Source organism: Maniola hyperantus, chromosome 18, assembly GCF_902806685.2.
Source record: "Maniola hyperantus chromosome 18, iAphHyp1.2, whole genome shotgun sequence".
Classification (NCBI taxonomy): Eukaryota; Metazoa; Arthropoda; class Insecta; order Lepidoptera; family Nymphalidae; genus Maniola; species Maniola hyperantus.
In genome coordinates, this window is record NC_048553.1 from 5,249,093 (window position 1) to 5,272,035 (window position 22,943).

At 34.3% G+C, this 22,943-nt stretch overlaps 4 protein-coding genes across 5 annotated transcripts; 2 read left to right on the plus strand and 2 right to left on the minus strand.

Moving 5' to 3' along the window:
• Positions 1 to 855: 855 nt before the first annotated feature.
• Positions 856 to 3,025, minus strand: LOC117990421 (CDAN1-interacting nuclease 1). 2 transcript variants are annotated; one of them, XM_034977858.2, is made up of 5 exons: positions 2,617 to 3,025; positions 2,358 to 2,510; positions 1,621 to 1,765; positions 1,489 to 1,538; positions 856 to 1,257 (listed from the first exon to the last, which is right to left on the minus strand). In XM_034977858.2, exons 1-5 carry the CDS (start codon positions 2,736 to 2,738, stop codon positions 879 to 881), a joined length of 849 nt encoding a protein of 282 aa, XP_034833749.1. In that variant the 5' UTR covers positions 2,739 to 3,025; the 3' UTR covers positions 856 to 878. The 2 variants fall into 2 exon arrangements, with proteins under 2 accessions (XP_034833749.1, XP_069360892.1); XM_069504791.1 differs by lacking the exons at positions 2,358 to 2,510; positions 2,617 to 3,025 and adding an exon at positions 2,131 to 2,351.
• Positions 3,026 to 7,892: 4,867 nt separating this feature from the next.
• On the plus strand, positions 7,893 to 10,972 carry Polr3F (RNA polymerase III subunit F). Its single transcript, XM_034977855.2, has 4 exons — positions 7,893 to 8,446; positions 9,006 to 9,210; positions 9,932 to 10,183; positions 10,721 to 10,972. Exons 1-4 carry the CDS (start codon positions 8,250 to 8,252, stop codon positions 10,958 to 10,960), a joined length of 894 nt encoding a protein of 297 aa, XP_034833746.1. The 5' UTR covers positions 7,893 to 8,249; the 3' UTR covers positions 10,961 to 10,972.
• A 26-nt stretch (positions 10,973 to 10,998) lies between these two features.
• Positions 10,999 to 13,481, minus strand: LOC117990422 (optic atrophy 3 protein homolog). The gene is made up of 4 exons (XM_034977859.2): positions 13,143 to 13,481; positions 12,896 to 13,064; positions 11,851 to 11,993; positions 10,999 to 11,627 (listed from the first exon to the last, which is right to left on the minus strand). The coding sequence occupies exons 1-4, from the start codon at positions 13,282 to 13,284 to the stop codon at positions 11,296 to 11,298; spliced, it is 786 nt and encodes a 261-aa protein (XP_034833750.1). The 5' UTR covers positions 13,285 to 13,481; the 3' UTR covers positions 10,999 to 11,295.
• Positions 13,482 to 14,078: 597 nt separating this feature from the next.
• On the plus strand, positions 14,079 to 21,680 carry shams (glucoside xylosyltransferase 1 shams). Its single transcript, XM_034977852.2, has 6 exons — positions 14,079 to 14,432; positions 14,818 to 15,127; positions 15,672 to 15,864; positions 16,209 to 16,324; positions 17,269 to 17,451; positions 18,852 to 21,680. The coding sequence occupies exons 1-6, from the start codon at positions 14,296 to 14,298 to the stop codon at positions 19,026 to 19,028; spliced, it is 1,116 nt and encodes a 371-aa protein (XP_034833743.1). The 5' UTR covers positions 14,079 to 14,295; the 3' UTR covers positions 19,029 to 21,680.
• The last annotated feature ends 1,263 nt before the right edge of the window (positions 21,681 to 22,943 follow it).

Here is a 22,943-nt window from a genome sequence, read left to right on the forward strand (position 1 = left end):
ACTGACACTTATTGGTCTACTTTCCTTTTTATTTAATGATTTAGTAGCTTTCCAAAACTGTGTAAAATTTTTGTCAGCTCTATGCGTCGCTAAACTGTCCATTTTTATAGCTTCCTCATTATTCTGGCACCACTTTAATTTCTTTTTAAATATAGCGCGTGTCTTTGCCATGTCATATATTTCTCCACTACTATAAAAATATAATCCATATTCCATTCCATACCAATATTATGAATGTGAAAGTGTGTGTCTGTCTGCTAGCTTTTCAAGGCCTATCCGTTTAACCGATTTTGACGAAGTTTGCTACAGAGATCACTTACATCCTGCGGATGGACATAAATTACTTTTTGTCCCAGAAAATCATAATCCCACAGAATTTTTCAAAATATAAATTCACGCAGTCGTAAGCCGCGGGCATCGTCTTGTAATTAATAAAAAACCGGCCAAGTGCAAGTCAGGCTCGCCCAACGAGGGTTCCGTACTACAGTCGTATTTTTTCGACATTTTGCACGATAATTCAAAAACTATGATGCATAAAAATAAAAATAAATCTGTTTTAGAATGCACAGGTGAAGACCTTCCATATGATACCCCACTTGATATACTTCGAAAATTGAAAATGCTCATGACCACAATTTAATTTTTTTTGTGATGTAACCACAAATTCACGGTTTTCAGATTTTTCCCCGAATGTCTGCTATAAGACCTGCCAAATTTCATGATTCTAGGTCAACAGGAAGCAACCTGGAGGTTTCTTGACAGACTGACAAACAGATAGACAACAAATTATATCTATAAGGGTTCCTCTTTTCCTTTTGAGGTTCGGAACCCTAAAAAGAAATAAAAATACAGCAGTATCAGATAATAAAAGCTTTATGTTACAGATCAATTTTATATTGTGTTATGCTTGATTTGTCTGGAAATTTTGTACGTAAAATAAACATGTTATTCACTTCTGGTGTAGAATCCAATGTGTCCAAATATCCAAACCAATATATAACAAGTCCAGGGCCAAATCTGTTCCAATAGCACATAAGCTGCTCCTTCATATATCCTAAATGGTTTTCTTCATCGCCAAACAAAGCTTTGCTTTCTACCCAGTTAATGATAAAGTTATCAACAGCAATCGGAACATCTAATTTGAAGTCAGGCGTTTTGTCATATCCTCTTAGTCTAAGTAAATTTTCATCAGAAAATGAGATATTCATTATTCTTAATTCTCTTTCCAATCTTAGTTCATATTCTAATCCTATAGATCTGAAAGTTAATATAACGGATATAATATGGCTTTAGTATAAGTGTCTCATTTTGATAATTTATCCATACAGCAAAAATAAAAAAGTCACTGACTGCAGAGTACTTGAATTTGTTTAGGGACATCATTAATATTATCTGTTCTTAAGAATCTATAAATATTAGTTCAGGACTCATCAAGTAATAATAGTTATATTTTACATAACTAAAACCTTTTAATAAATAGTTACTTACTGTTTTATTATATCTGCATATGGACCATATTGATTGTCATTCATTATACCCTATAAAATTAAAAGGCTAAGTAAATATTTATTAGTTCACAATTTCACATCTATTCCAAAACTGATATAAAAATAAGCTTACCAAAAACACTTGATATGCCAAATCTTTATTTTCAATTAATGTTGTGTCCTTGAAGTATTTTTTGACTACAGCAGAATCAGATGAAACATTCTGCAACAATGACCTCGCAAACAGTGCTGGACTAATGCCTTGACTGTCTGCTAATCTGTTAACATGGAATTTAATCAGCTGTTACAATACAACTAATATCAATGAAATAATCAATATATTATGATAGACACAAATAGTACTAATAATTTTGGTGTATGATCTAAGGTGAATAATTTTACTAGACAACTTAAATAACTGTAAAAGAATGTATCTTGAAAATGTGGCTGCAAATAAAAATTAATAATTTCGAAAAGCTCCCCTTGTAAAGCCAGGGTGAATTAGCTAGTTATTGTGACATAGTTATTGTTAATGTGCTAATACAGCACCTATAGCATGCCTAACAACTGGACACTACTAAAATGAATCGAGGTGATTACTTCCTTTCACTTTATAGCCAAGTGAAGTGCCCATTATACTCACTGGTAAGATGAGAATTCCTTACATATCTCTCTGTAGGGGATACTGTGCCTTATACAAAAGCTACAGGTAGGTTTGCAGGGGATAGGCTGCTGTGACACCAGGAACCTGTGTCGCAAACATGAGCATGGGACATCACCAACTTGGCTCCAGCAGGTGGCCCTAGGTACTGTCATAACTGTGAACATAGTTTTCACAATAGCATAATACTTACTTAATATTTAACTTACTTAAGTATGATATCCCCTTGATTTTTATCTTTCATTAATTCTTCATATAGCTCATAATATTTACTTGATATCACTGGAGACTTACGATAGCTTTGCTTCATGGATCTCTGTACAAGTAACGAAATTATGCTGCCCATTGTGGAGGGTGGTACACTGTTTATCAAGTAGGTATAATTATTATTGAAACAATTTGTTAATCATTAACAAATTAAGTTTTAAAAGTGCTACAATTATTAATGATGTTCAGAATGATACTTACTCTTTGTACTTCTTGCGTAGCTCATTTTCTGATTTTCTACTGAATGAAGTAATTTTATTAAAATCTTTAACGATTGCATTATATAGTTTAAAAGGCATGGGCTTTAAATCAATGTTAGTCATTTTTGGATTTTTATCAAGCGATGGTTTTATTGTCACCGAGATTGTCACTGACAAGTTAGATTTAGATTTTTAAAGCTTTTAGATCATGAATGAATGATTTGATCCGTATTTGATCCTTTGATTGAGCCCTTCGATTTTTTTTTTTGAATCTTCAATAAATTTTGATTTATGGTGGAATTATGAATAAGCATTGAATAAGTATGATTGTAAAAAGCACAAAAAGCATCAAAAAGTCAATCAAAACAAATCCTTTGCTTTGGTCAAGATTAAAACCACCGACCACTGACCAGAAAAAAAAGATTAAAACGAGAACACAGAGTAGTGAACATAGTGATTATATACTCTTTGGTGAAGATTCTGTGAGTCAAGTCGTTAAGTGGTCTGTGGTAAAAAGTACTCTGTAGTCTGTGATACTAATCATTACCAAAGAATTTCTAAGTACTACTTCGTATGATCATTACCTACATTTCACAAGTACATCTGCTTGAATGAGAGGGACTATAACAGATATGTCCAGATTTGCAACTAGCGTGGCCCCCTCAGTCCCTCTCGCTCAAGCAGATTTTCTTACTTGTGAAATGTCATTCCTTCTACCTTCACGTTGTTTGTCAAATACTCACGTACAAATACATTTTGACAAACAAAAAAAAGTGGCCACGGTGATAAGGACAAAACATAATCATTTTGTCACGTTCTCTTATATAAGATGGAGCAGAGTATCAGCAGTGGATTACGAGTACATCAGTGCATTCTATATTATTAAATACAAGAAACCAATTTTATAAATTAATTACGACTTTTTATTTTCGTGACAACCTAATAACCTTAGTCAGTAGTCATAGTAACCAAAAGTCTAAATCTACTCATAAATCTATGACCTCTATGACACTCCCCCTCACGATGACCTTGGGGTCTGAGTGACTCCTATCATCTTGAGAAGCTCTAACAACTTTGGTTGTGGTAATGCCTTTGTAAAAAGGTCTGCCTCCATATTTTCTGTGTCCTTGTAACGGATGGTTACTAATTTCTTTTGAACACAATCCCGTATAAAATGTTCCTTTATACTGATATGTTTCGATCTCTTACCAGTCATTAGATTGTTGGCTAACATCTGTGCAGCCAAATTATCATTGTAGATCGGAACAGTTTGTTGAAAAACTCCAATATCTTCCAATAGATATTTCAAGTGTAAAGCTTCCTTAGTTGCTTCTGTCATCGCCATATATTCGGCTTCTGCTGTTGACAAAGCCACTACTCTTTGTTTCTTTGTTGCATAACTGATTAGGCCACCGCCATACTTAAAAATATAACCAGTATATGAACGACGGTCAACGGTACATGCCGCCCAGTCAGCGTCAGCCATGCCTGTTAATGCCATTCCTGATTTTTTATATTTGATGCTTACACTCTTCGTTCCTTTTAAATAACGAATCACCCTTTTTGCAGCTTGCCAATGTGTATTATCAAAACATGTATTGTATTGGCTCAAATAACTAACAGCAAACATTATATCTGGTCTTGTGGCTACAGCGAGGTACATTAGAGATCCAATTAACATTTGGTATGGTATATTCTCCATCTCTGTTTCTCCTTTACCCTTTTCTAATTTCAGACCAGCCTCCATGGGCGTTGACACTGGCTTACATTCAGCCATGTTAAATTTATTTATTAAATTATCAATATAATTCTCCTGTGACAATATCATTTCTCCCCCTACATGGGTGAATTGTATGCCCAGGCAATGATGGAGTGAACCCATATCTCTTAATTCAAAAGCTTTTTGCAGTTTTGTTTTGACTTCTCGTAACAACATTTCTGATTTATATGCTAGTATTAAGTCATCCACATAAATGTTTGCAAATAGCTTTTCTCCTCCTTTTTCTAATATATACAAGCAAGGATCCGCTGAAGAATTCTTAAATCCAATTTCCAACAATTTCTCATGTAACTTTAAGAACCATTGTCTTCCTGCCTGTTTCAAACCATATATGGCTTTGTTAAGTTGACATATCCCATTATTTTTATATCTATCTATATCTAGCAGCATTTCTTGTGCTTTTCTAATCAACTCTTTGTCTTTTCCGTGTGTAACTATATTTTTTAAATATTTATCCAGATTTTTCGGCTTCTTCATATAAATTTGTTCATCTATATCGCCGTTTAAAAATGCAGTGCACACGTCTAGCTGGGATAATTTCATTTTATTTTCAATTGCATGTGCAATAAGTAGTCTAACAGTACTCATTTTCGCAACAGGTGCAAATGTTTCAGTGTAATCAATTCCTTCTTTCTGATTAAACCCACGCGCCACAAGTCGTGCTTTTCGTCTATTTATTTCTCCCATTGCATTGTACTTATATTTTAAAATCATTTTACTATCTATTAAGTTCTTGCTTTCGTTCCTGTGTACAACTTTCCAAGTATTATTTTTAAGATGAGATTCAATCTCGCTTATTATTGCATCTTCCCATTCATCAATGTTCTCGTCTATTTCACAGAGGAATGATTGTTCAGCATCCATGTCATAATCTTGATGCCATGCTGGTGCGTTTCTCTGTCTTTTATCAGTAGAACTAGTCGGTTCGACTTCATTATCTGTACACATTTCATGATCTATTTCATCTACTTCTGTAGTTGCATCAACAAATATTCCATCATTGTTCAATTCCGGTTCTGATTCATCAATTTCATGTTCTTTCAAACCTTCATTGTTTTGTACATTTTCTTTTTCAGGAAAGAATATAATTTCCATTTCATTTTTATCAACTACATCTTGTTTTCGTTCTTCTTTGTTCTCGTTTTCATAATACATTTTGTCTAGTACTTTGACATCTCTGCTAATCATTACATTGTCTGTTTTTGGGTTGAAAATCCGGTATGCCTTGTGATTTTCCGAATATCCTACAAAAATTCCAGGTGTCGCTCTGGCTTCAAATTTTCCGTTTTTCTTTCCTTTTTTAAGTACAAACGCCTTAGTTCCGAATATGTGGAAATGTCTCACAGACGGAACTCTCTTCACCCATTTTTCAAATGGAGTCGCGTTATCAATACTTGTGCAAGGACTACGGTTTGCCAAGTAGTTAGCTGTATTAATAGCTTCAGCCCAAAAAACTTCATTCATATTAGCGTCTATCAACATACATCTAGCTTTATCAAGCAATGTCCTATTTTTTCTTTCTGCTAAGCCATTCTGTTCTGGCGTGTATGGTGCGGAAAGTCTCCTTTTGATGCCATTATCTTTTAAATATTTGTCAAAATTATTGTTAATGTATTCTGTCCCATTGTCACTTTGTAAACATACTATCTTATTTTTTGTAAATCTTTCAGCCTCATTTTTGAATTCCTTAAATTTTGTTAGAGCTTCATCCTTAGTTTTCATTGTATATACTCTTGTATACCTTGAATAATCATCTGTAAATGTGATGAAGTATTTGGAACCCCCCTTCGATAGCTGTCTCATGGGACCACATACATCAGTATGCACAATTTGTAATCTTTCATTTGTTCGTTGCTCATTTTTAGATACATTAAACGGCAGTTTTGTTGCTTTGCCTTTAGCACAGACTTCACAGTCTTTAACTGTGTCACTTATATTGAATTTTAAGCCTTCCATAATTTTCTTATCAAGTGCTATTCGCATTTGTCCTTCACTAAGATGTGCTAACTTTCTATGCCATTGCTGCATGTTACTTGCTTCACAGTAATTAGCTTTCTCTTCTAAGTTTTCTTTAACGTAGTATAAACCGTCTGTGTGCCTCTCTGCCTTTAACAGAATTTTATTATTTCGCATCACAGTAGCATTTTTTTGTTTAAATAAGACTGTTCCACCTTTATCAGTTATCTTTCCAACTGACATTAGGTTTGTGGTCAGCGACGGTACGTACAAGGCTTCAGTTAGTTTTAGATCTGGTATTTTATTAATGTAAAGTTTTGCTGGACCACGTCCTTCGATTTTTGCAAGACAGTTTTCTGATGCTAACCTTAACGTTTTGCTATCAGCTTTATCCATATTAATGAATCTTTCTGATTCATGACTCATATGTGACGTACAGCCGCTGTCAAGACACCACTTCTTCATTTTTTCTTTATTATCATACGTATTTAGGCATGTTTCTTCTGAGCAACATAGATTTGCATTATTTTTATTACCTTGGTCCACTTTTGACCAGCATTCATTAGCTTTATGCCCTTTCTTTTTGCATTTGAAACATTTAACAATATGTTTCTTATTTTTGCCACGTTGTCTACTATATAGCGCCTCTTGTTCAGAGTTTTGTTCACTCGTACTAGCTATATTTTTTCTTGCTTCAGCTTCTTCAATTATCTTTATTTTCAAGTTGTCTGGATCTGGTAGATCATCCCTAGATTCTATTGCAATTCTAAAATTTTCAAAAGATTGAGGTAAGCTGTACAGCATCATCATGCTAAGTAGATCTTTGTTAATTGGTATGACCATATCTGCTAGCTTATCGACGATATCCATAAATTTATTCAAGTGATCGACAATATTATCATCATCTTTCATCTTCCTCAATATTAATTATTTTAATAGACTTGCTTTTCTTGCAGGACCTTTGCTGTAATATATGCTTTGAAGCGTATTCCAAACATCTTTGCTTGTTTGACAATTTTTTACTTGCTTTAATTCGCTAGGTGATATTATTAGTAGTAGCTCGGCTAAAGCTAATCCTTCTTTTTCTAAATATTTATTTAACTCATCACCGTCTTGGGATGGTTTTACAATTTTATTGGAAACATATCTCCAAAGGCCAAGTTTCGACAATAGCGCTTTTGCATGGATCCTCCATGTATCGTAATTTTCACGTTTCAATGGCTCTATGTGCACGTGATGACTCATTTTTTCTCTTTTTAATCACGTTTATAGGTCCATAACCTCTTATATAAGATGGAGCAGAGTATCAGCAGTGGATTACGAGTACATCAGTGCATTCTATATTATTAAATACAAGAAACCAATTTTATAAATTAATTACGACTTTTTATTTTCGTGACAACCTAATAACCTTAGTCAGTAGTCATAGTAACCAAAAGTCAAAATCTACTCATAAATCTATGACCTCTATGACACGTTCTAACAAGAGCTTAAATGCATTTAGCTATCTCGCTCTAACAGTAAGTGTCACAATAGGGCTACTTCTAACAGTCCTTTTTCTGATTGAGGTACTGAGAGGGCCACGCTAGTTGCATATCTGGACATATCTACTTATTTTTTAGTCTGAGGAAGCAACCGAACACGAATTTTGACTTTTTTTTAAATTTTATTTTACGGCCCTGGATGTCAGTCTTTTAAGGCCTTTTTTTGACTTAAATTATAGGAACCAGAGAATATAAAATAGAATCACTAGGTACGAAATTCTTTTGAACAAAATCACTACGTTTAGGAACTGTCAGACACAGATGTAAAGCGTTGTTGTAAAGTACCATGAAAACATTAAACAATAATAATTTAGGTTATGTGCAGAAAAGAGATTATAAAGTTATTGAATTAAAATGAGTGAAAAAAATGATGATCAGGTGACAGACAAAATACTAAATGCCGCAAAAAAAAATCCCAAAGGGATGTCTGATAAAGATATAGCAGCAGCAGTGCCCGGACTTTCATCAGCTGAACTTGTTACTGCTATTAACAAGTTACTACAGCAGGGGCTCTTCGATTTGTATAATCAAGGTGGCACACTCATATACAGGTAAACAGGAATCAGGACGTACTAATAACATTACTGAACAATGTAGACTTGATTCAGGAAATCTGTCTCTATGATTGAATGATGTCCCAAAAAATTGTAGTAACTTATTATATATACACTTGCACCTAACTTAAAATTATTGATTGCATCAACGAAATTGTTGCTGCTATATCATATCAACCTGTAAGAAAACTAGCTGACATGCTCCCAGCTTCACTTGAGTGGAATTTCAGAAAAGGAAGAACTTATAAAAAAAATCTACTTGCAAAAAAATCTCATGTTGCTAGACCCATTGATATGTTAGTCATTTTTATTACAGAAGAAATAGATAGAAAGATTTTTATTCTAATTATTCTTACTTTTACTCTCTTTTAAGTGCTCTTGAATCGTCAAAAGGATCAACCGCTGGTTTAGAATGCCTTTCCTACTGAGAAGAACCAGCAGACCAGATTAAGCCAGAACTATAGATACTATTAAAGGGTCCTTATTCAAACATGTCATGGACTTCTTAGATAGCATTGAATTTAAGTCAAATTTTAATAACATACTTGGTTTACAGATTAAAAAATCAAGCTTCGAAACAAGCAATCAAAGGTGCTGACAATGAGGAGAAAGTAGTTTACAATCTTATTGAGGAAGCTGGTAATAAAGGGATATGGATAAGGGACATAAGACTACGGTCAAACCTTGCTAATACACAACTTACTAAAGTTTTAAAAAGTTTGGAAAGCAAAAAAGTCATTAAAGCTGTAAAATGTGTCAATGTATGTATGTGTTTTAGAATCACAATATAGTTAATAAATTAGAAGTACTTATAGTCAGTAATTAATATTAAATTTTAAAATTAGTACAATTGAAATATTTAACTTTCTTAATACATATTAAATAATACCACCTACTTGGAATTAACTATATTTGTCTGTGTTTAAAATTAAAGTTTTTAGGTAATTTTTTATGAAGAGTGTGTTTGTTTGTTGGTTTGTCCTTCAATCACGTTGCAAGGGAGCAACAGATGTAATTTTTTGCATGGGAATAGTTCTTTTACTATACAATATCACCTGGAGAGTGACATGGGCTACTTTTTATCCTGGAAAATCAAAGAGTTTCCACAGTAATTTTTAAGACGAATGAAGTCACGGGCAGTAGTACAATATAAATTAGGTGTACTTGCGACATCGTCCATGTGGGTTTCGGTTCTTTAAAAATCCTTTGGGAACTCTTTGGGCCTTCCCTAGGATGTAGGCTATCTCTGTACCAAATTTCATCAAAATCAATTTATGTTAATTTATCAATCAATAGATGGGCAGTGAAAAGCTAGCCAGCAGACAGACAAACTTGCATATTTATAATATTAGTGTCGATTAATTGAATAAATACTTATTACAATCTTTTTGTATCCAGAATGGGCTCTTTTTCAATATTCACTATATATTATAAGTATGTGCTAAATAATATTCAGTATTGATTATACATGACATATTACAGGCATCAAAGAAAAAAGTTTACATGCTTTTTAATCTAGAGCCAGACCGCTCTATTTCTGGAGGTGCCTGGTATCAAGACCAAGACTTTGAGTCAGAGTTTGTAGATATTCTGAACAGACAATGCTTAAGGTTTCTACAGCAAAGAGCTGACAAAATAAAAAATAATTCAAGAGGCCCAATAGTGGGAAGGACACAATCCTATGCAACTGCAGCTGAAGTTCAGAAGTATATAACTGATTTAGGAATAAGCAAAGTAAGTACTTAGTTACATTGATTTCATGTTAGGCATTGATTGTACCTAGTGGTAAGTACAGTCTAAAGATGGAAACAGGCTAACCGGGAAGGGGTATATGGCCTGGCACTTGACAGTTTTATTAAACTCATACCCATAACTTTACAGCACGTGGTAGCTAGCCACTACTAAAGACTCCTTTTCCTTTTATATATTTAGCTAATCTAAATATTATATAACAGGAAAAGGTGACCGACTGACTGATCTATCAACACAGCACAGCTCAAACTACTGGACGGATCAGGCTGAAATTTGGCATGCAGATAGCTTTTATGACGTAGCCATCCGCTAAGAAAGGATTTTTGAAAATTCAGCCCCTAAGGGGATGAAATAGGGGTTCAAAATTTGTGTACCACGTGGAAAGTTGCGAGCATAAGCTAGTTATTAAATACACAAGATCTGTTTTGTAATATTCAGATTGGACTACTTGTTTTGCACACACTATTCCACTCTGTCAAACTCAACATAGTGAATTATTTTCTTTTTATTAACTTCTAGGTGAAACTGGAAGTTGAGGATGTTATAACAATTTTAAATACACTGGTGTATGATGGAAAAGCAGAAAGTAGTGTATACCCGGATGGAAACAAAGTTTACAGAGCTATAGAATCTCTAATAACACCACCAGGATTAGTTCAGGTTCCCTGTGGAGTGTGTCCTCTGATACACAAGTGCTGCTCCACTGGACTGATAACTCCACAAGACTGCAAATATATGAGTGAATGGCTTGAACAATAAAATAATCTATTTCATTTTTTAACTTTATTTCACCACTGGTTCCACTTTTGTGATTAAATATCACTAGACATATTATCTACCTTAAACATTCACAAATGATACAATTTCAAAATCATTTACAAAAAACTTTTTACAAATTGTGTTACTGACTGAAAATCATATCTGTATCTTGATTTGTAAAATGTTAGGTACTAGCTTATAAATTATAATATTCCATACTTGAGACTTCAAATAAACCATAATAATATTATTATCTTAAAAAATTATATCTTACACATAAATTAAAAATAAATAGTTGACTAAATTTTTTTACAACTGTACAATGCACAGAGAGGTTAAAATAAGCTTCTAAAATTGTTTTCTATATTATGCAGTGCCTCAGAGAGTATTGCAGGTTCTCTTTTGGAATAAGTATGTGTTTTATCAATTCTTTGATCAGTTTCACTTTGGTTACAGCCATTAAAATAAGAACTAAAGACATCCATTTGTATATAATTCAAAGATTGCAGAATGACACCCTTGTCAGGATAAGGTGTCAAAGATGCTGTCCTGCTGTAGTCCATGATGTGATTGATGTTTTGTGGCTTTGCTGCTGGAGGTGTGGGCGGAGGGGTCGGTCCTGAAGGTGCACTGGATGGTGGAGGGATGGAAGGCAACTTTTTGCCACCTAAAACAAAAGAAATAAGTATAATGATGAAAATAGCTACATAAAAGTATGTAAAAACTATTTACCAAGAGATGCCAATGTCAAGAATAGGTTATTATGATTAAAATAATCTCCCTAATATTTTAGTGTAATAAAACAAGAATTTAAGAATCAAATCTATCTGTAACTTCAGAGACTAAAGTGAATATTATTTCGTTTATTATTTATTGAATCTAGTATCTACCAATAGTGTGAATCATTCTCTCCATTTCCCTAAGTTGAGTTTGTTGTTGTTGAACAGTGAAATATAGATCTGTTATGGTTCCTGTAATATGTTTCATTTCTTCTTCACGCTTTGCTTCTTTTGCAGCTTCCTTTTTACTTTGTCTGAAATCAACATTATTTTTTAAATCTATTTATTGTTAGATCATTTTTATTAGGGTTCTGTACCTCAAAAGGAAAAACGGAACCCTTATAGGATCACTTTGTTGTCTGTCTGTCTGTCTGTCAAGAAACCTACAGGGTACTTCGCATTGACCTAGAATCATGAAATTTAGCAGGTAGGTAGGTCTTATAGCAGGCATTAGGGGAAATATCCAAAAACCGTGAATTTGTGGTTACATCGCACAAAAAAAAATTGTGGTAATGAACTAAAAATTAGTATTTTCAATTTTCAAAGTAAGATAACTATATCAAATGGGGTATCATAATATGAAAGGTCTTCACCTGTGCATTCTACAAGAGATTTTTTTTTATTTTTATACATCATAGTTTTTGAATTATCGTGCAAAATGTCGGAAACATACGACTGTAGTACAGAACCCTCGTTGCGCGAGCCTGACTCGCACTTGGCCAGTTTATAAATTTAAATTTCCTTTGTTTACTTAAAAGTAAATAAGGTAGCTTCTCACTAAAATGCATAAACAGGGTTTCTTTATTCATTATAGACAAACACCTGTCCACAATCACATCTGATGGAGAGTGATGTTGTGGCCTACCGCCTAAGATGGGACACATTTACCTAGAAGATTCCTATTCACTCTTGTTTTAAAGATACCCAGAATTATATGCCAGGTGCACTATGTGTAGCACATACGACCTTTGTTACTTCAAACTGACAGTGAAATCATGATATGAGTGGAAATTCTAATTTCTAACTACAGAAGGTAAGCTAAGCACAGGGCAAATCGCGTCGTTAACGCGTTTTACCGAGGTTTCTGCAATTTGTTTATCTTTTAAGCAAACTAAGGAAAACTAGAGTATAAAGTAAATTTACAGATAATACTTGCCTGTTATATTCAACAATGAGCAGTCCAGCTCCAATAACAAATATGACTGATTCACCGAGTAGATTAGCTCCCAGTTCTATGGCCATTTCTTGACTTAACACTGGAATGTTCACTGGTTTCCCTAAGTTTAAAATCCACATTTTCGCCTTCACTTCACACCAGTTGTAAACTGAAACACCAAACATGTTATTCCTCAAAGAAAACTTTTGTTAATAAGGTTTGAATTCCACCTTTTTGCTGTACATACATTGGGCTGGGGGCATACACACATAGGTTCTGAAAAAAGGATTATTTTTGGCCCTTTCCTTGCAAACATTTGCAATAGGTTTGCTGATCTGTTTAATTAATAAAACTGATAATTTCGCAATGGGAAACGCTCCGACAACCATTGTTCCGTATGCCCTAAGTATCGGGATTCAATTTAGTCTAAATTTAAATTAATTATAAAATGTACGTAACTTTAGATAACTTTGGTTTCGACCATTCATTCGACTAATTTTCACATTAAATCATAGATTAATAAAGAAAGAATTAAGAAACACAGAACAATCAAATGAAGTTTGATTTTTGAACCATTGTTTGCACCTTTGCACCACTGTTCTGAGGTTTGCACTGACATCACAGACCAGTGACTGACATTGACAGACAAATCGACAATGATTCTACGGGCTACTTTTAATAGTCCTTGTTCTGAGACGTAGATAGAATAATAGGTAGATGTAAGTACTGTGTAACCGCGTGTGAGATAGCGATAGCACGACGTAACGATGAATAAAACGACGATTATTACCATTGTTTGGTCGTCGATATATTAACCGATCAACAATATTTGTATTAAACGTTTTTTATGTGAAAACAAGTACTCATGATAAATACAATCACGCCACGAATTCTCAAAGTTTGTTTTGCAACTTCTTGTACCTATGTATTCTTGAAAAAATCCAGTTACACGATAAGGGACAAAAAATTGGTTAGCTGCGTCTCTGTTTATCACATTAGTAACTTAATCTGTGCTCTCTTTTTAGTGCGAATGAGAAAGCAAATGTTCCTGCATCTACCTTTATTACTCTATCTACGTTCTGAGACGATTTGGTGTAAAGTCCTTTTTTAGTAATTGCAGTCTTTAGTGAGAGTATAGATATAGTATAGACATAGAGTATGGAATTCAGAGCCGTAAAGTAAAGGTAGTAGAAAAAATTAAAAAAGTCAAATAGGCATGTTCCATGATTTTTGTGGTTTTTGAATACGTTAATTAAAATAATATTATTAATTAGAATGTTTGGTGATATGTAATTAAAATTAAGTTTTATTTTTGTAACTAGTTTGTGACGTGAGCGTCTATTATAACCATTAGGCCTATTGCCTGTGATATAGAACGCAAGAATGAACATAATTTATTAATGATTCGATTTGCAAATATGAGGCGATTACGTTTTCTTAAATTATTTGTATTGCTGTTTGTCTCGTTGACTGCTTTTTATATTTACTCTGTAAATAACGGCAAAAACATTTCAACTAATGTGAAAAATGTGCATAAGTATGTGCTTGTTGTTTCTATGCAATTCGAATTGTTTTAACCTTTTCTGTACTAAATATATTATGTAATTTATGCTATCTATATTTTACAAGCTTGCTCCAGCGATTTTGTCCGCGTGAATCTGAGTTTTTAAAGATTCCCATTGAAATATCTCAAGATTTCTTTGTGTTAACCACCCCTAAGGTCCTCAAGGAATATGACCTCCAAACAATGTGTAGGTCCATCGAATTAAGTTCTGCATTTTCTGCCAGTCAGTCACGATACTGTGTTACAATATTATGTACCTACAGATATTCATAGTGTATAATTATTATGTACTACATAGCCAGCGAGAACCACCACATGGTTGACCTTAAGTATTAACGACTTGTTTAATTTGTTTAAGGTCTACAAAAAGCCTGGATAAGGAATACATTGATAGAATTGTGATATCTTTTGTTGTCTGTGAAACCAGATTTAATGAGTCTCTGAATGTGATTAAATCTGTATTGCTTTTCACTAAAACACCTGTGTATTTTGTTATATTCACTGATGGAACGTTAAGGTTACATTTCAATAAGACACTTACGAAATGGAAGCTTCTTTTGCATAATCAATTTGATTTTGAATTGCAGAAGATTAAATTTCCTGAAGATCATGAGGAAGATTGGTTGAATTTGTTTAGTAAATGTGCTGCTCAACGTTTGTTTATTCCAGTAAGTCATCTATTTTTGGATACCTGCATATTAATGCCATTAATATTATGTTACATTTTCATTCTCGCTGATTGGCTAATAATTTAGGGGTGTACTAAAAAAGTGGGGTGTCATATGAAAGGACTTTACCTGTACATTCTTAAACAGATTTTTATTTATTTTTAGGCATAATAGTTTTTGATCTATCGTGCAAAATGACGACAAAATATGAGTACAAAACCCGTTGCACGAGTCTGACTCGCACTTGATTGGTTTTTTTTAATATACATTTTACTAATTAGGTAAGCCCATCCATGCTAAGCCGACTCATTTCTAGTTATTAGCTCAATTCTGGCCAATCGTCGGCGGTCCAACAAGTGTCTAACAGAGACAGATAGGAACTATTCAGACATTAGACATAGTAACATAAAATATAGTTTTTTCATCGAAAATTTTACAAAGTGTACAACTAAATTACATCAGCATTGATAAACTTGGGTAATAGGCCTGCAAGTTGGCTACCTATGTGGAGATGTAATTTTAACATCTGTTCTTACATTTACAGAAATTGATTTCTCATATAGATGCTATGATATATGTGGATACAGACACACTTTTCCTGGGCCCAGTGGATGAGCTTTGGCATGCTTTTACAAAGATGAACAGGTCACAAATATCAGCCATGACTCTTGAAGATGACAATCCTAATGTTTCTTGGTATCCCCGCTTTGCTAAACATCCATTTTATGGAAAATATGGTAAGTTGTCTATTTATTATGTATCTTGTGTAATATAAATTTTTTCACAACACATTTGCATTTTGCAGTATGTTCGTTTATGTGTTTTATGTTTGTGTATGATTATTAAAAACTACTTGGCATTTGGTTAAATAACACTCATCTAGTGAATGTTGACCTTATGTGAGAACTTAGTACCTAAGTACTTAAGTAACTAACTAACTTAGTAATTGAAATTACAATTTCTAATTTCAATTATTTGTTTGTTTTGTTCAATTACATATTTTAGTCAAATAAAGATTTAGAAACTCTAAAAAGATAGCTGTTTCCAGGTTATAATTTAGGTGTGATGCTTATATTTTCAGGGTTAAATTCAGGTGTGATGCTTATGAATTTAACTAGAATGAGAGACTTTGGATGGGTTGACTATGTTACACCCATTATGTTAAAATTTAAATTATACATTCCTTGGGGAGATCAGGTAAGAAACAAAAAATATATCATATCATTAATGTTCGTTGTATTTGAATTAGGCAAGGGGCGGCAGCACATCGAAACATTTTAAATACTATCTGATGCACGCGACTTCGTCTGCGTGGATTTACATTTTTCAAAATCCCGCGGGAATTCTGATTTTCCGGGATAAAAAGTATCCTATGTTTTAATCCAAGGTATAATCTATCTCCATTTCAAATTTCATCTAAATCCGTCCAGTAGTTTTTGCGTGAAGGAGTAACAAACGTACACACACACACACACACATACAAACTTTCGCCTTTATAATATTATAGTCGGGATATCAATTATTATCAATGCAATTGGATGTTGAACTTGTCGAAATATAAATAAACAACTATTACTTACTACTACTTACAAATACTATATACTTCAGAGCATTACAACGGAATTCTCCTTGGGATATCGAACAGCACTCTAGAGCATGCCAAGGCAGCGGCGGCTGTATACGCTGCCAATGCCATATTCTTCTTAACAGTCGTATTGCTCACGACTGAAGCTCGTGACTTCTTTCCATTTATCACATAATACTCTTGGGATGATATTATGGTGGGTTCCCGGAACTTTCCGCATACAACTCGACTAAGAGAACGAGATTTCGGCGCTTAGGTTAATTTACAGTTATTATCAGATGGTTAGTGATAAAGGCGACACGATGCGTGCTCTCCGAGGCATGAAGGACACGAAAAGGTCAAATTTGGACCTCCAAAGTAGGTCACCCAATCAGTTACTGGCTTGAGTCAATGCTAAACAATTGATTGTTATGCGCTGTCACAACTAGGCCATGCTATTATGCATCTATGTAATATGATTCGCGTATTTCTAATATGAATCCTCCTCTTTTCCCATCCATCGACCAGTACGCGTAGGCGGTGACCTCGGTGACGTAGTGTAATGTGTATGTTTCAGGATATAATAAACGTGATATTCCATTATCATCCTGGCGCGGTTCACGTGCTGTCGTGCCGCTTCAACTACCGCTCCGACCAGTGCATGTACGGCGACGCGTGCGCCGACGCCTCGCGCCGCGGCGTGCTCGCGCTACACGGCAGTCGCGGCGCCTTCCACAGCTACAAGCAACCCGCTTTCCAGGTATACCCTCTCAACCCCCGACCCTCTCTACACCTGCCGCTTCGACCAATGCATGTACATGCATATTCATACTAATATTATAAATGCGATAGTGTGTCTGTCTGTCCTAGCTTTTCACGGCTTAACAGTTTAACCGATTTTTATGAAATTTAGTACAGAGTTAGCCTACACCCCGGGGAAGGACATAGCCTACTTTTAATCCCGGAAAATTAAAAAGTCCCACGGGATTTTTAAAAACCTAAATCCACGCGGATGAAGTCGCGGGCATCATCTAGTGTAAAATAAATAGTACATTGCTGTCCTGGCCGGAAATTCAGTCTAGTGCTGACGTCACTAAAATGGTGGCCACGCGTATTAGCAATTTGCGGGACTTATACGTACCACGATTAATACGATGATTTTACCTATAATCCATTCTTATATTATAAATGCGAAAGTGTGTCTGCATAAGCTAGTATAATATGATATCAATACTTATAATAAAACTGTAACAGGTCAAATTCTGTACATTGAAGATATTTTGAAATTTTTTTTTCGAGGGCACTCTATAATCGATACTGAACCCAAAACTGTAATTTTTTTCATTTTTGTCTGTCTGTCTGTCTGTCTGTCTGTCTGTCTGTCTGTATCACGGCCGCGCATCACGCTGAAACTACTGAATGGATTCCAATGAAACTTGGTACGATTTGAGGTCATACTATGAGGAAGAATATAGGATACTTTTTATCCCGAAATTCAGCATGGTTCCCGTAGGAGAGGGGATGAAAGTTAAAATGTATACTGAGTTGTAATTCATTAACGCGTAGTCCGATTTCATTCATTCTTTTTTTGTTAGAAAGGGGATATTTTAAAAATTGTTCCGTAAATATTTCAAGGTAATCGGTTTTTAACCGACTGTCAAAAAGGAGGTGGTTCTTTTTTCTACATCGATTTTTTTGAGGTTTCTGGACCGATTTGCAAATATTTTTTTTAAATCAACAAAAAAAGTTTTCGTGGTGGTCACATAAAAAATTCTGGATTCAACTCCTTAATCCTGATGCTGCAGGGTTACTGCCCGCCCGAGTTATCAAGATTCAGGAAGTGTTCATAGTGAATTCATATTGTAGGTACCAAGCAACGACTTTATTCTCAGACTTCAAATCTCAACTCCTCAACCCTGATGATGTAGGGTACAGCACTCCTAAACTATAATGTTTCAGGAACTGCGGATGATGCAAAATTATTTTAGGTACCAAGCATAGGCTACATCATTGAACTTCGGATCGTAACTCCTCAATCCTGATGCTGCAAAGTACTGAAGTCCTAAATCGTGGGGATAAAAAAAAAAATTAAAAAAATTGAATCGACTGTTAGGCGAAACGAAGTTCGCAGGGTCAGCTAGTAATATAATATGTTTTCAGGCAATTTATAACGCCATCAACGAGTACGAAATTGGTACAGATCCTATAGCAGTGTTGACGAAAATGGACAAATACCTCACTGAAGCGCCACAATCGCTTTGTGGAAACTTAAAAGAAGCATTTCTTAAGGTACCACAGGAAGTACTCACACAAAACTACACAAGACCAGATAGATAGCACAGCTACATATATATATATTTTAAGATCTGAGGTTATCGCTGCAGTATGCACGAGTAGCCATGTAAGTATAACAATTGTGTAGTAATTATAAGTATTATTTTGTAATTTATTTGAACAGTCATAATGTTATATTGCAAACAGAACCGAAACAATTTATTTACATTATTACAATAGTCCACAACATGTACCAAATATTAGTTTTAAAATTAAAATTAGTTTATAAATCAAAACTAACCGGATTTTGTTAAGTATTCTGAGCACAAATAGCAGAATATCTATTGATGGTAAATTATATTTATTGTCATCTTAGTTCTTAGTTCTTGTTATCTTAAACTGCCCTTTGCAAAAGTATTTTTGATTCGTCGCGAAATAAAGTGTGTAATTGTAATTTCAATTTAAGAATGTTGAAATATACATACTACTTTGCTTTCTTTTTAATGTATAATTCTATGAATTTAAAATGCTACTTGCATTAGAAAGGTCTGCGTGAAACCATTTGCAAATATTTTGTAGTACAAAGTTACCCTGACAGCTCGAATTTAAGATCTGCTAATTTAATTCATTTAATTTTAAATCGTTTGTCGTTTTAAAAATATTGCACGTCGAACTGTAGAAAGAGATTACAGTTTCGTAGAGCGTTGAGACCGACGAAACATCACAGGAATGAGTGACAAACACTACGAAGCAGAAATCTCTTTCTAAAGTTGGATGTGCAATATTTGCGTACCTAGTGTTAATTAATTAGAAAATATATTGTTATGAACATTATTGAAATACTCTTGACTTACAGCTGAATACTAAAAAGCAACTTTTATGGTGTTCGTAGCTTTTCAGTATACAGAGGTAAAGAGTCTACTATGTACATTTAGATTTAGTCTATTGAGGAAATAATATATTTTATTTCATATACATTTATTTTATGCATTCCAAATGATTTACAATGATTTTAACAATTTTTGTATTTAAGCTAATAGTTGTGGCTAGTTCTGTTGTAAAAAATCTTTAAACTAAAATGACAGGTCTAGATACATAATCAATATCATACATTGCAATCCCTTTCATAATATTATATCCGACCAAAAAGGATAGCTTTAGATTTAGATCTGTTTAGTAAGTGTATCAATTTAGTTTAGAGAATGTGAAAATCTGAAAGAATTAGTCATAATGCAACTCTCTAAAACTTACTGAATTGTTGTTTTGTTGAAATTAGGTCTTTTGTATATTTTTTGTAATGTATACTATTTGTCAAATAGTATGTTTAGACAAATAACAACTTGACTAATGGTGATACTGATATCAGACGGTCCATTTCTGTCCTTCATTCAACATCCTTCACTCAAATAAAATGTCTGAACATAAAATGAATGATTTATTAATGAATTTAATTAGGAAATCGATCCAAAGTTGTTGGATTTCGGCATTCGCATCTTTCATTCATACTGCGAATGAACGTAAAAGAAACATCGGAAGTGTGAACACAGCGATCGTTCACTCAAGGTTGGCCATTTTATCTGGCGTTATACTCAGAATAAATTCTGGGCGACCTGAGTGGAAGGACGACATCGCATTGTAAAATAAAAGCGACAAAATGGTATTCGAATGGAACGAACAAAACACGCTTTTGTTTTTGGAATTCCTTTGCTTCTTCTTTGTCAATTATTAGTTAGATTAAATGATTACAAATTCCAAAGCATAATATTATGTTCGATATAAAAAGCGAAGGAACGTACATTTCTATGTCATTTTGTCTGTCGTGTGGAATGAAAAAATCAACCAATAACTTGAGTGAACATTCAATCGAATGAACCATCTGATAACACCTTAAATAACTTTATCGCTTAAGATTGCATCGACAGATTACAGAGAGATTGATTATTATTATTATTTTCGGCCGTGAGTAGGTATTCTTAGCAGGTAATATTATGTCGCCGTCGCCTGGACAGCGCAGGCGACATAATATTACCTGCTAAGAATAAGCTGCTATTATTAATAAGACACAAATGAATATTTTTTCACGGCCGAATTTTTGCCGAATCCCTGATGAGTACCTACGAAAATTGTTTGCGAACTTGAAGGTAAACAACTGTTGAAATAAACGATGCAAGACCATATTCTGTGGAAATAAAAAACAGTATTAATTAATGTATTACCTCTTGACACCACTGTCTTTATCCAATGGTATATAAATATACTCATGTAAAATTGATAATAAGTAGGTACCATTATCTGGGTCTACATCGGACGAGTCATTTTAGATCGGCGATCCGCGATCAATGATCGCGGAGCATGGAACGTGGATCGTGCTCATCCGATCCGACTTTAGGAAACTTGCGCTCCAACACGCCCCAGCCGATCCAGTTGGATCAGTCAGCCGCGGTAAGAGCTAGCACACACCACGGTAAATTTCCGTATGCTCTTACTACTATAGAACTACGAGTACATAGGAGCACGCGCATTGCAAAATTAATTCCGTACCGGATTTTGATAGATAAGTATAAATTTAAATTTACGGATTTTATAACGCACCGCAACTCGCCGCGTGGTGCGTGCTAGTTCTAAGGATCTCGCGCTCCAACACGTGATGTCTCATATTTAGTATTTTATGTTTTGTTTGACATTATTATTTAAAATAAAGTTTTTTACAATGCATTTTTTTTAGTTTATTATTATACAGCCCGTTTTAAAGCACCTATTAATATTCTAATACCTTATAAATATTAGGTACCTATATAAAATAAAGTATGTACTTACTGGCATACAAAATCAAGCATTGGTGCTGATTCTGACCACAAAAAATTCTACCTCAAGAGTACGCATCGCATATACAAGGTTTTGTATGAAAACAAAATCGTAAACCGGCCAAGTGCGAACCAGGCTTGCGCAACGAGAGTTTCGTACTACAGTCGTATTTTTTCTACATTTTGCACGATAATTCAAAAACTTTGATGCATAAAAATAAATAAAAATCTGTTTTAGAATGCACAGGTGAAGACCTTTCATATGATACCCCACTTGATATAGTTATCTTACTTCGAACATTGAAAATACTATTAGTATTAGTTCATGACCACAAATTTTTTTTGTGTGATGTAACCACAAATTCACGGATTTCAGATTTTCCCCCGAATGTCTGCTATAAGACCTACCTACCTGCCAAATTTCATGATTCTAGGTCAACGGGAATAACCTTATAGGTTTTCTTGACCGACAGACGGACATATAGACAGACAGACAGACAACAAAGTGATCCTATAAGGGTTCCTTTTTCCTTTTGAGGTACGGAAACCCAAAAACTGGCCAAGTGCGAGTCGGATCCGCACACGAAGGGTTCCGTACCATCGTACAAGATATTTTGTGATGTAACTACAAATTCACGGTTTTCGGATTTTTCCTTTGTTATGATTCTAGGTCAACGAGAAGTACCCTATAGGTTTTGTTTCTCTTGACGCGTCTGGACTCTTGACTCTTGACAGACAACGAAATGTTCTATCCCATAAGGGTTCCTTTTTTCCATTTGACGTACGGAACCCTCAAAATGATCCAATAGAGGTAATCGAACTTAGTAGGTAGGTACTTGTACCATTTGCTCGCGTAATCAAAATGCGCCAAGCCCGAGTTGTTTACCTAGAAACTTATTATTCTGCAATAAGTAGGTAGGTGCCTACAGGTAAAGTATAGGTAATCGTATAATTTCATGTAAATCATAAAAATAACATAACGTGTAAGTTTTCTGGCTTCACATAAGCCGATAGGCCAATTACAATACGTTACCTACCTATTAGGAGATCGTTAAAGATCTCGTGTATTTTAAAATTGTTTTAATCTTAGATATTGTTAAGTAAACAAAGACTTGGTATTGATATATGAATTATTAAAAAATATTTTTTGAACATACACAAGGTTAGCAATGGC